Source organism: Phascolarctos cinereus, unplaced genomic scaffold, assembly GCF_003287225.1.
Source record: "Phascolarctos cinereus isolate Bilbo 61053 unplaced genomic scaffold, phaCin_HiC Scaffold_5;HRSCAF=322, whole genome shotgun sequence".
NCBI lineage: Eukaryota > Metazoa > Chordata > Mammalia > Diprotodontia > Phascolarctidae > Phascolarctos > Phascolarctos cinereus.
The window spans coordinates 354,358,758-354,373,413 of NW_027555958.1; the positions used below are offsets into that span (position 1 = coordinate 354,358,758).

At 34.6% G+C, this 14,656-nt stretch overlaps 1 protein-coding gene across 1 annotated transcript in view; it reads right to left on the reverse strand.

The window, feature by feature from the left end:
- Positions 1-14,456, reverse strand: part of DNAH14 (dynein axonemal heavy chain 14) — a 340,072-nt gene extending 325,616 nt beyond the window's left edge. Inside the window, 4 exon segments of the mRNA XM_020982026.2 lie at positions 826-990; positions 7,667-7,797; positions 12,066-12,218; positions 14,282-14,456. Of these exon segments, the coding sequence (XP_020837685.1) occupies positions 826-990; positions 7,667-7,797; positions 12,066-12,218; positions 14,282-14,456 (624 nt within the window).
- Between the last annotated feature and the right edge of the window lie 200 nt (positions 14,457-14,656).

The following is a 14,656-nucleotide window of genomic DNA, read 5'->3' on the forward strand; positions in this document are numbered from 1 at the left end:
GAATATTGCAAGGTAAGAAGGTCCCAGGCATAGAGGATAGTCTCAGGGCATGAGAGCAGCTGAGTCATGACGGCAAAATCTATAAGACTCAGCAATATAACTGGAAGGGGAATGCAAAAGCCTTCTAAATGATCTCCCTGCCTCAAGTCTCTCCCCACTCCAATCCATCATCCATGCAGTTGCTAAAATGATTTTTCCTAAATCTTAGGTTTAACTATTTCACACCCCTCTGCTCAATAAATTGATCTCCAGAGAAGAAATCCTGGCCTTGGCATATAAGGTTCTCTACAACCTGGACCCTTCCTACCTTTCCCAGCCTCTCACACTTCCCATGCTACAGTCTAAGACCCAGTGATACTTGTCTTTTCACATGACATTCCATCTCTGCCTTTGTACTGACTCTCTCACATTCAAAGAGAGCTTTACCTGCTCACCCTGTAAGGCCAGGGATATCCCTTCCTTCAAGACTTAACTCAGACAACACCTTAGGCTCTTTTCCTATTCCCCTATCTATTTGATCCTTTCCCTCTAAGGTTATCTTCCATTTATTCTGCATGTATCTTGTATATATCTATTTTGTATATAACTGTTTTAAGTTTTAACTTAAAAATTTTTTTTAATTCACAGTGCTAGGGAATTCTTAGTACCTAGCACACAGAAAGCACAACTACGTGTTGACTGACTGATTAACAGTATTTATTTTCCACATGCTTCTATTATTGTTAGAGGTATGTTAAAGACAACAGATTTATCAAATTCAACCACAAAGATAATATTTTCTTAAACTAATTATGAACACATGAATTGTCCAGCAGGATGCATTACCTTTGAGACAAATGAAGCTGTAATAACCCAAAAAACTTGGCAGGTTCTAGCTTCATTTGTAGAAACCACTTGAATATCATATGGGTTATAAAGAGCTCGGCAATTGTTTCTATTTCTTAGAAGTCCATATACATATTCTCCATCATGTTTAATATGTAATGATTCCTATGAACAGAAAACATTTTATCCTTATTTTGTTTAATTAAAAATAATCTAATTACTTTAAAATCAAAAAGTTAATTAAATCATTTGAAAACATAAATGTGAATTTTTTTTTTCAATTCTTCAAAAAATCCATCATTTGACCAACGTGGATGCTTTCTCCACTAATACAGAGGGCAACTCTTCTATGCCTTAGTAAATAGTTATATGAATTCCTGTAGCCAAAAAAAAAGTCATCTTCTAGATGCCAGGCATCTAGAGTTAAGCCTCTCTGAAATAAATAGGTTAATCCTTATGGAAGAATCTGTATGAGACTGAGTTCAAATTGGAAGGCTTTCTCAATACCAGCTGAATTGTGTGTTCTGCTGGCATATCCTTCAAGAATCCAGGGTCTCTTTTACCCACCAAATGAGACAATTCAGTAGGGCTTTAATGGAGGAAATGTGAAGGACCTACAAAAAATAAATAGGAAAGACAACTCGGATTTTCCAATGATGTTCAATCAAAGAGGCAATATGGTATAATGAACAGAATGTTGGACCAGGAATTAGTCAAGTCCTGAATTAGAATCTCCCCTCTAACACTTATTAGTTGTATGATCTTGGACAAGTAATTTAACCTCTCTGAGGCCTCAGTTTCTTTACCTCTAAAATGGAGGTAAACTTCAGTGAGGTTCAAGTGAGATATTGTTTGAAAAGTATTTTGTGAACCTTAAAACATTATAGAAATGCCAACAATTATTATGAAAGCTTTAAAAATAATTAAATTATCCTACTTATATAGTGCATGGGTTGGTAAAATGCTTATAAAGGTACAACTGTCTTGAATCTATATGACTTTGTCCAAATACCTTAGAAATTCTCTTTCGGTAATACTTGCCATATTGCCAGGAAATTTTTATGTTGATAGTAGATTTTTGTCTGACTCAGAATGTTATTGCTGAACATTGAATTCGTTTAAGTATTAATGACAATGATGATTCAATAACAAATTCATTAACATACCTTCCAGCTCTACACCTATTATCCTAAACATTTATACAGATTTTAACATCTCTTTTACTGGCTAATAAGTATTTTTGGGCCTGTTCGACATTTGAAAAGGTCCTCGTCACAATGTTATTTATTATATAAGAATGACTATACCTTTTCAGATCTGATGCCCTTTGCTGATGTTCAAAGGGAATGAGAAAAGTAAAATGTACCACGTAAACTGCATGGGTTTTATTGACATTGTTATTGTGGTTGTGGCTGTTGTCCCCCATTAAAGTTCCTGCATTCTTTGCAAGCTAAGTCCAGACTCTTGAAGGCTATGCCAAATACAATTTAAGTTCTAACAGTATCTACTAAACTGCAAAGGTTCAGATTAAAGGCCTAGAAATTGTGTATTGACTGCCTAAGAACCAGTCAAGCTTAAGTTTGGAGGCGAATTGGCAACCCAATGGTGCATTTTTTTTCTACAACCATAATGTACAAACACTATACACTAAGTATTAGAAGATTTGTGACATACATTGACTTGGAGAATCAAATCCACATCTTTTGATTTCAAGTCTAATGCTCTATCCATGACACCCACCCTCATTGGATCATAGGGTCATAAATTTAGAGCTACTTCATTTTACAGATGAAGAAATGGAGGTTCTAAAAGGTTAAGAAATTTCCCAAGGTAATAAATGGCAGAGCTAGTATTACAATTCAGGTCCTTTCACTTTAAATCTACTACTCTTTTTATTTAATGTGCTGCCAGAAATATTAGTGTGTGTGTGTGTGTGTGTGTGTGTGTGTATATGTATGTATGTATGTATGTATGTATATATGAATGATCCTCTGAAATGTTTAACTGTAGTGTTCAGGCTTTACCCTAGTATCACTTCCAAGATGAAATAAGTGATGATGAAAGGGATAAAAAGTAATAAGAGAAACCATTCTACAAAGAAAAATACTAGTAATTAGTTCTAAGAAAAAAATGTCTTGGTGGGTTGAGTTTCAAGGCCCTCTTCCATGCTAAGAGCAGGGAATTCATAGTAAAAGGAAGTAGAGGCAGTCTCTATGCCTAAGAAAGTCTTAGAGGGCATAGAATGTAAAGGTTGAAAGGTCATGGCTCAGAGGTCATCTAGTCCAGTTCAATATCAATGAATCAATCAATCTTTAGTATCAATGCTCTCAGCAACATACAAAACAAGGAGAGATTCAACCTAGGCTTGCAAACATTAGTGATGGGAAATCAACTAACTCCAAAGAAAGCTCATTTCTCTTTTGGATATCTCTAATTACTAGGAAGGTTTTACTTGCATTAAACCTAAATCTGTTTCTCTGCAATTTCTACCACTTCTCTAAGCTCTGACCTTTGGAGACAAGTAGTACAAAGACAGATCTATCATGTCCCTTCTAAGTCTCTTCTCCAGGCTAAACAGAACCGGTTCCTTTAACTGATCCTCCTATGGCAGGAACTCAAGGCATTTCACCAAAGTTGTCATCTTCCTACAGATCCTCTTCAGCTTATCAATTTCCTTCCTAAATTGTGACATCTTGATTTCTAGGTGTAGACTGGGCAGGGCAGAGTATAGCAGAATGACATGAGTACAGCTAATGGAATCAAGCATCTTGGTCATCAAGATACCCTGATGAAACATATTCAATTCATAATTAAAGCCTCTGGATCCTTTACAGACAACCTACCACGCAGCTTTTATTTGTAAAGTTCATTTTTTCAATACAAATGTACAACACTACATTTATCCCTATTATTTTTCATTTTGTTAGCTTCAACCCAGCATTCTAGCCTTGAATGATTTTAGATCCTGACTGTCTTACCTGTCAGGTACCCCTCTAAATTTTGTGTTATCTGAAAATTGTGTACATATGCTACCTATCTACCACTAGTTACTGGTGTTTTCCTCACCCACAGTCCTCAAGTTGATTTATATTTACTTATTCATTTGCATATTATTTCTTCCTAAAGAATATAAGCTCCTTAAAGGCTGGCCCTATTTCATTTTTTTTTTGTCTCTCTAGCACATAGATTGCTTTTTCTTATCTTATTTTTACCACTAGCATATCTAAAACTACATCAAATGGCAGTGGTTAAAGAGGAGATCCTTACTTTACTCATATTTATTGTAAAAGTTTCTAGTAATCTTCCTCTGTAAATTATTCCCACTTTTTGGTTTAGGTATATACTTTTTATCTTATTAAAAATCTACGCTTTAAAAGTTTATTTATCATAAATGAGTACTGCACTTTGTCAAGGACAATGTCTACATCTACTTGTTACTAAGTTAGCTGTTCTCATGTTTTACCATCTTCAAATCACTGGCATAAATCCAGCTTGTTTACAAGGAGCAACTCTTTGGATATATTGCTATAGTTTTTTTCTGCTGGAATTTTACATAAAATGATATTCATTAGTGATATTGGTCTATAATTTTCTTTCTTTGCTTTGTCATTTCCTGATTGAAGTATCAGAAGTATATGTGAGTCACAAAATGAATATAGTATAATGTTTTCTTTCTCAATTTTTATAACTATTTGTGCAATATAGGTATTAATTTTATTTTAACAAAATGAAATGTATCTTTAAATTCACCTAGACTAAAAGTTCCTTCCTTTGGTAATTCCCTATAGGTACTTCAATTTCTTTTTCTGATTTTGGATAAAAATCTGTACTTCATGTTAATATTAAATTTTGATATTTTAAATATTAGCAGATAATACTATAATTTTTTAAAAATTCTTAGATTTGCAGGCATATAAGTATGGGTAATATGTTTGGATAACTATTTTTATTTCTTCTCAGTGTTGTGACTTTTCCTTGTTCAATTTTTAATTTGGCAATTTGATTCTCCTCTCTCTTCTTTTTGGTTGATTAAGTTAGCATAAGGTTTATCAATGTTCTTTGTCCTTTTAAAGAACCATGTTTTACTTTTAATCTATCAATTATACAGTGGTTTTGTTCTCCCATTAATCTACTTCTCCTCTAATTTTTAAAATCTCCTCTTTTATGTATATTTTCTGTTTTTTTCTAATTTTAGTGTGTAACTGAATTTTTATCTTTATGGACCTCTCTGTAGCATTTGACACAACTGACCACCCTTTCCTTCAGGATATTCTCTTATCTTTGGTTTTGGGTTTTGTTTCTTTTTGACATTGCTTTCTTGGTTCTCCTCCTACCTGTCTGATAGCTCCTTCTCAGTCTCCATTGCCTTGATCTTCATCCATGTCACACCTACAAACTGAGGGAGTTCCATAAAATTCTATCTTGGGACCTCTTCTCTTCTCTCTTTACTGTCTCACTTATTACTTCTATGCTTACGATTCCTCAATCTATATATTTAGCCCGAGTTTATTTGCTGAAATCCAATCCCATATCAACTGTCTTAAATATTTCAAATTGTGTGCTTCATATCTCAAATTAAACATGTCTAAAACCACACTCATTACCTTCCATCAAAATGCAACCGTCTTCCAAATTTCCCTATTACTGTTGAAGGTACCACCATCTTTACAATTACCCAAATGTATAACCTCAGTGTAAACCTCTACCCTCATTCTCATTCATCCAATCTATCCAAACAGTGGCCAAATATTTTTTCTGCCACAACTGTCACATGATGTCTTTTTCTCTCTACTCACATAGCCATTGATGTATTTTCAGCCTCTTGTCCCTCCTTTTCTAAACAATTACAATAGCCTTCTTCATAGTCTCTCTACCTTCCACTGCAATCTGTCCTCTGCATCAACTAAACTGGGGAAGTGGGGGAAGAGAGCCTTTGGGAACAGGGTCCCATCAAAGAAAATTTAACCCAAAGTAGTCATAGGGACAAAGAATTGGCTTAAAAGGAGATTAAAAATCTTAAAAAAAAAAAGAATATCTGGCTTCCTTCAAGACTTGGCTCAATACTATCTTACATATACTGTGTATTTATCTTGTATGTATGTATTTATTAATAATGAGAGCTGACATTTATATAGCACTTTAAGACTTACAAAGTACTTTACATATATTATTTCATTTGTTCCTCACAACAATCCTGTGTTGTGGTAGGCACTATTATTATCCCCATTTTACAAATGAGGAAACCGGTTGAGAAAAGTTAGATGACTTGTCCAGGATCTCAGAACTAGAATGGATTCAACAACCTGTATTTATACACATAATGTTATTTCTGCTTTGCCACTAAAACTTAATCTCCTTGAGGGAAGGGACTATTTTGATTTTCCTTTGTATCCTGAGCCTTTGGAAGAATGCCTGACACATGGTAAGTATTCAATACACATCTGACTTAATAATTGGTCATTCATTTCTGTGAAGGTTTTTGGTTCTTACAGCTGTGAAAAAGCAACATGCTATTCCCCTTAGACGGTCAAGTGATTCATGTAGCTTGCAACTATATTAATGTAAAAAGGCAGTATGATAAAGAGAAAAAAGAGCTGAACTTGAAATCAAGAGAGATCTGGATTCAAATTCCTCTAACATTTACTAGATGGCACAGTAGACACTGCACTGGGCTTGGAATCAGGAAGCTAAATCTTCCTGAGCTCAAATCTGGCCAGAGATAATTAATAGCTGTGTGAACCTGGGCAAGTCACTTAACCCTGTTTGCCTCATTTCTTATCTGTAAAATGAGATGGAGAAGGAAATGACAAACCACTGTAGTATCTGTGTTAAGAAAAGCCCAAATGAAGTCACAAAGAGTTGGACATGACTGAAAAAAACAGCACAGCATGTGAATAAAGGCAAGTCACTTAGCCAAAATCTCAATTTTCCTATCTGTAAAGTGGGGATAATAATAATAATACCTATTTTACAGGACTATTGTGAAGACTTAAAAAGATAATGCACTTTGTAAACCTTAAGACATTATATAACTGTTAACCATTATTACAAAAACATTCAGTCAATTTAATCAATCTAGATCGGGGTGGGGAACCTGTAGCCTCGAGGCCACATGTGGCCCTCTAGGTCCTCAAGTGCTGCTCTTTGACTGAATCCAAACACAAGTTTGGTCTTGAGGCCACAGGCTCCCCACCCCTGATCTTGATCAAGGGTTCTCAAGCCTTTTTGTGTTATGGACTCCTTGTGCAATCTCCTGAAGCCTATGAGCTCCTTTTCAGAGGAATGTTTTAAAAACGTTAAAATAAAACACATAGGGTTACAAAGGAAACCAATAATATTGAAATACTGTTATCACAATATTTTTAAAAAGTTTCTGGACTACAGGTTAAGAACCCCTAGACCAGATGTTTGATATCATAAAACCAACATCAAGGTGATTAATTTTTTTTATTTAATTTACTAACAACTATAGTATAGCATAGTATAGTATAGTATAGTATAGTATAGTATAGTATAGTATAGTATAGTATAGTATAGTATAGGATAGTATAGGATAGGATAGGATAGGATAGGATAGGATAGGATAGGATAGGATAGGATAGGATAGGATAGGATAGGATAGGATAATATACAGTAGTGGCTCTAGAAACAACTTCTCAGGCTTCTCTCTCATTTATAAAGAACCTGAGAAAACAGTCACTAAATGTTCTGAATTTTTTTCTTTAATAAGCTTTACATTCACATTTCTTTTCCTATATACATTTGGAAAAATAAATAAAATCTAGATTAAAATAACTGAACAAAAATAGTATAAATGTATAATTAGTATAAATAAAAATACCATAAATGGAGTCTTCAGATGTATCTCTTTAGTTTTTTTTACTTCAAACCCACGTTCTGTTAACTCAGTTTTCCAATTCAGCTTCTCTTTTAGTCTTAAAATATGTCTTACAGCATTGTCATCCTTTGGTACTAGTTCAAAATATTAAATAAAGGGTCATGTGTAAGTCCCATATCCATAAATTAAATGATCAAAATCTCTGCATAGCACAATAAACAAATATCTGCATTCAGAAAATATTTAAACACAAATTCTACAAATCTAAATACTGGAATAAAAGAAAGTTTATTTGAAGACAATGTCAATATAAGAGAGAAGGGAAGTATCTTAAAACCTAGTCACATGAGAGCCAATCATAATACCTCTTTCTATTTCTTAAAAAGCTCAGAAGACTTATTTCATTGCTATACGTATGGGTTACAATCAACTACCATTACTTTACATTCAAATATAAAGAGCAAAAATAATATGCTATGTCATAGGTGGCAGAGTAGATAGAGTGCCAGGCCTGGACTTCAGGAAGACTAATCTTCCTGAGTTCAAATCTGGCCTCAGACACTTACTAGCTGTGTAGCACTGGGCAAATCACTCAAACCTGTTTGCCTCAGTTTCCTCATCTGGAAAATGAGCTGGACAAGAAAATTGCAAACTACTCTAATATCTTTGCCAAGAAAACCCGATATGGGGGCAACAAAGAGTTAGATGTGACTGGAATGAATGAACAACAACAAATTTTTTACACTTGAACAAACATATACATACATGTACAAAGTATCTAGTAGTGTCTTGAAGCTAATAATCAAGGCCTCATGCTTGAATCTCATCTCTGTTAATATTTGTTCTAGTCTATTTTGTCTAATCCAGTGGTATCAGGCATCAAAGAAACTTGATGGATGGGGACTATGATTAGTGTAAGAATTCACAGGGACAGAACTGATAAAGTGGGGGAAGGGAAGGAGAGGTGAAGAACATTCTATATTAAAGAGACTTGCCTTTATGGGGAAATGTAAGAACCCAAAGGGAAAACATAAGGAAGTGCATTTAGATAAACATCAGCAGGAGAATGAAGTGATATTGTCATAGCATCTCATTCTAGATCACCCACAGAAAAGGAAAAAAGACAAAAAGTTACAGAAACCGACTACAAGGCTAGCATGGAGTCGTAATATCGCAGATAATTACTCAGACACTGTTGTTCATCCTGACTTGTGCTATGAATTGGGTTTAAGTGAGGCAGGATTCAGCAAAGTCTTCAGCCTCACGCTCTCCTGAAGAGTCGTCAAAGTGCAATGGCAAGACAAAAGTCGAGATGACCAGTGATGGCGCAGGGTGCAGTGGGTGACCTTGGCCTTTCTAAATTAAAGTCTTTCCCAGGTCTCAGTTTGTCTCAGGCAACCCCCATTCGATGACTAATGGTTAGCTAAGAATTGAGACAAAAGAAGGCCTAGTTTATCATCAGAAAAGTATCAGTCTGGGAGAGGGATGATCCTAAAACTTTCTGGCCAAACTGAAAACTGTTATTTACAACCAAACTGTTATTTACACTCATTCTAAGACATCAAAAACTCCCCAATTGATAAATGGTCAAAGGATATGAACAGACAGTTCTCAAATGAAGAAATTAAAGCCATCTATAGTCATATGAAAAAATGTTCTAAGTCACTATTGTTTAGAGAAATGCAAATCAAAACAACTCTGAGGTACCACATCACACCTATCAGATTGGCCAACATAACAAAACAGAAAAATGATAAATGTTGGAGAAGATGTGGGAAAATTGGAACACTAATGCATTGGTGGTGGAGTTGTGAAATGATCCAACCATTTTGGAGAACAATTTGGAACTATGTCCAAAGGACTATAAAAATGTACATACCCTTTGACTCAACAATAGCACTTTTAGGGCTATATCCCAAAAAGATCACACAGATGGGAAAAGGACCCACATGTGCGAAAATATTTATAGCAGCAATTTTTGTGGTGGCAAAGAATTGGAAATTGAGAGGATGCCCACCAATTGGGGAATGGCTGAACAAGTTGTGGTATATGAATATAATGGAATACTACTGTGCTATAAGAAGTGATGAACAGGCTGACTTCAGAAAAACCTGGAAAGACTTGTATGGTCTGATGCTGAGTGAAGTGAGCAGAACCAGGAGGACATGTACACAATAACAGCCACGTTGTTTAATGACTAATATTGATAAACTTAATCCTTCCCAGCAATACAAGGATCTAAGACATCTTCAAAAGCCTTGTGATGGAAAATGCTATCCACATCCAAAGAAAGAACTATGGAGTTTGAATGCAGATCGAAGCATACTATTTGCTATTTTTTTCTTCTGTTGAGTTTTGTTTCCTCTTTCTGGTGGTTCCTCCTATTAGTTCTAATTCTTACTTACAACATCTAATGTGAAAATGTGTTTAATAGGAATGTATATTTATAGCCTATATCAGATTGTGCACCATCTTGAGGAGGGTGGTGGGGAGGAAGAGGGAGAAAAATCTTAAACTCAAAAATATGAAAGTATTGTTGATAAATCAAAATAAATTAATAAAAAAAGAGAAAAAAAGACATCAAAAACTAAACATGGAGCAACAGAGGCTTGGGTTGGGGCCTATTATTGGCCATTCAAAGAAAGCCAGAGTAGGTTTAAAGGCTTTGTGTCAAGTAGCTCCATTTGAATCACAATGGTCTTTTTAAAAGCCTGCTTTTCTAGAGCTAGATTTCAAAAAATTATAAAAGAAAACTGCACAGAACAAAAAGTAAATCGTCCCAGTTTCCTAAAAATAAATACACAAATAAATAAATTTTTAAAAAATCTAGCCTCCAAACCCCAAAATATCTTAGAAAATATAACTGACCAAAAATTGTTATTGGTGTTGTTTGTCCTTCATTCTTGAAGAGGCCCAATAAGGGTGATGTTTTGACTTTCAAGTGAATTGGATTTAAGTGAGGGAAAACTGCATACAATCATCAGCCTTATTCTCTCCTCCAGACTTTTCATGTGGCATAAATCTAAGTTATAATGGAGATCTCCCAATGATCAATGTGAGACTTAATGATCAATGCCAACTTCTGATGGTTCAGATAGGAACCTTCTAAAGAAATCTTGAAAATATTTTTAGAGATTACAAATTTTGGGTAAGAAACCAAAGGCCATAGGAGCAGAGGTAATATTTTCATCATTGCTTCTGATCAAAAAGTAGAGGATTCATGAGAGCAAAATTGATTTAGGATGTGAATATTTGATTAACAGGAATGAATGGATTTATGGGTATCTCATTATTCAGGAGGGAGGGTTCTTGGGTAAGAATAGAATGTAGTAAAAATAAATATTTGCCTAAAGACTTGTGAAGCTGAAACAGGTCTTTAAATTCAAATGCCAGAGGTGATGAGAAAATTGGCCATATATATCTGCCAAGCTAAATATCACAGAAAGTAGCAGATATGACATGAGAAGAAGATTATTCATGGAAGGGCCCAGTAATTCATAGGGAAGTAATAATGACTGTTTCCATTTTCAAAAATGAAAAAAGAATAGAATCTACATACCATGAGCTAGTCAGCTTGATTGAGAAAAGCATGATCTCAAATAAGGTAACAGCAAAAATAAATTTTATTAAAAGAAATAAATAGGAAAATTACATTATGCTTAAATACACTATAGGCAATTAATTAATATCAATATGTATTAATATATGTACAGAAAACGAAATAGGATCTAAATTATTAAAGGAATAACTAAACAAATTACAGGGGAAAATAGAGAATAAATCTATAATGGGGGGAAGAGAGGAATCAATGTGCTTCTTTCAGATCTAGACAAATCTAACCAAAAATAAATATGAAAGAAGTTAGAAAGGGAAGAGGATTTTAGAAAAGTTAGAAATGCACCTTGAGACAGCTAGTTGAAACAGTGGAAAGTGCACAGGACCTGGAGTCAGGAAGACTTAAGTTCAAATCAGATACATACTAGTTGTATGATCCTGGGCAAGTCACTTTTAACATTGTTTGTCTCAGTTTCCTCATCTATAAAATGAGCTAGAGAAGGAAATGACAAACTACTCCAGTATTTTTGCCAAGAAAATCCCAAAATGGGGTCACAATAATTAGGCATGCCTGAAAATGACTGAACAACAGCAACAACATATGTCGGGTATTGTGCTAAGCACTAGTGACACAAAGAAAGGCAAAAGACAGTCCCTACCCTTGAGGAGCTCATAGTTTAATGGAGGAGACAACATGTAAATGGCTATGTACTAACAAATATAGACAAGATAAACGTGATATTTAACAGAGGGAAGAAAAAGAATTAAGGGGGATTAGGACATTGATATGGTCATTGTTACTTGAACTGCTATTATATAATTCAGCTATTTATCTGAAATTACATACCTGTTGGGTCATATCTAACACGGTTCCCAAAATCTTTCCTCAGATAATTAGGTATTTGCTTCTTTTCTCCTTTTTGCTCCCTTTCATCTTCCTCTTCCTGCAAATTTGATTCTTCAGAAACTGTGTACTCAATTACATGGTGTTCAGTAGAACCTGAAATGAAAATCTTATTAATTAAATATGCAGCATATGATATATATATATATATTTATCATCCCACAAGCCAATAGCAAATTCTGAATTGGGATTCTTCTAAGAGTCCTCTATTCTTTTTTCCTTTGAAAATTTTTTTTTCATGTAACAAGTACTTTTTAAAAAGTTAATTTGTGTCTCCTAACACACCCCCTCCCCATTAAGCAAAATTATTTTTTAAATCCCTCAATACATGTCTACATAATTTAGCAAAACAAATTCCTGCTTTAGCCATGTCCAAAAATGTATAACTCTTTTTGCATTTTTAAGCTCATTACCTCTCTGTCGGGAGGTAAGTGGCATGTTTCATCTTAGTCTTTTGGACCTGTGGTTTATCATTGTGTTGATCAGAGTCCTAAAGCCTTTCCTTTTACAGATTTTCTCTATAATGCTGTTATTATTGTATAAATTGTTTTCCTAGTTCTGCTCACTTCACTCTGCATTAGTTCCTCTGAAATTGTCCATTTCATTATTTTTCATGGTACAGTAATATTCCATTATATTCAATATATCACAATTTGTTTAGCCATTCCCTAATAGAAGAAATAGTCCTCTATTCTTCTGATGTCTCTCTTCACTCCCCCACTCCCTGGCCAATTACCATCATATTGGTTCACCAATCAAGGTCATAGTTTGTAGGGTCAGGGATGGGATCCAAGATTTAGAACTGGAAAGGACCTCAGAAGCCATGTACCTTAAGCCCACTCTTTTTCTAGATGAGTAAACTAAAGTCTAGGGAACAGTTATTTTTTAAAAAAAAAGATAGCATAGTTTAGCTTTAGAAATGGAGACATGATGAAAGACATGGGGTTAATTAGGACTCACAATATAGAAAATAAGGCAACTCCTCCCACACAGCAATGCTTCCATCTAAGCATTATTTCTCTGTCAAATTTACATTTCTAAAAACAAAGCATATTAGAAAATAATAAGGATAAGACCTAAAAAAGCAAAAATGTGAAAATGGAATGGAAGAGAGAAGTTAAATTTGATACTTCAGAAGATTTCACTCCATAAGGGCTACAGAGGGAATAACAAAGGAATAAATAAGGAATCATAAAATAAGAGTCAGAATTGACTTGATAGAAGAAAAATCATGAGAACAAAGCAGAAGAAAACTCCTTGAAAAGAAAATGTGACTCAAAATGAGAGGCTGTACTGGAGACAGAGAAGGAAAATGTTGAACTTTACTCTTAACTGGGTTGGGAAAGAGAAGGGTCAAAAGATGGGGCAATATATAAATGGACGACAATTTAAGTAAACTCAAAGAACTTGGAATAGAACAAGTAAATGAGATTGGGAGGGAGAACAGTGGGAACACACTAGCATCAGCCCGTACGATTCCCACGGTCACCACTTTGTTTAAGGTCCTCATCTCCACTCACTGAACTTCAGAAAAAGAAAGATAATCTCTGTCCTCAAGTAGCTTACAATCTAATAGTGAAAGATCATAAAAGGGGGCATGACATTCCATAGATTTGAAAGCAAGGCTGGCTGCTGGTGGAAAATGGAGAGTTACCTGGAAAATTCCAATCCCAGCCTTCTTTAAAGGAAGGCTTTGGAATAAGTTTAGTGCTCCATTCTTCAGCCCTCCAATTCAGAGTGGATAGGCAACTAGGGGAGTTGAAAAGGGATTGAGAATCAAAAATTGAATCAATCAGCATAACAGTAAGATTTAGGTGATCAGTTTATCCTGGGTAAGGTATAATGTTCACTGGAGATGAAACCAAGCAGAGCATGGAAATGGAAAATGGAGTCAGATTCAGCCAAAGGACTGATTTTGCCAGTTGTGCTTACTCCTCCATCCCTAGTGAAGGATGTCTAACTTTATTCATAGGAACATGATTTAAGGCTCACTGAAAGAGGTACCAAATAGACTCTTAAAGTACACAAGTACTTTATAAACCTGTTCTAAAGAATCTTCTGTAAACTATTTCAGACTATATTTAATTTATATCTCTCCTCTTTAAAAATCACATAAAACTTCCTTCCATCATCTTGAAATATTGCAGAAATTGACAAACCTGAAAATCGTACTTCACGTACTGAAACACTAGGAGTCACCACCTCAGACTTAGTAGTTATTGGAGAAGTTGAAGTCATGTCTTCTTGCTGTGCTGTATCTGTTTCTGCAATTTCAGTGGTCTGAACCTCTAAAATCACTTTATTTGGATCTTCTCTCTTTTTAGATTTATGCATCCTAGAATAATAGAGAAAATAATGTTCAGGGTAATTAAATATTCAAACAAAGATTTGTATTTATAATTAAAGACATAGCTTCTTTAAACTTAACATACAATTAATTTTACTCCATCTTATCTATAATTTGGAAAAATTAAAATAAACTGTAAGTTAAAATATATTTCATTGTAGATCTCTTTCCTTCTAAATATTTGAGT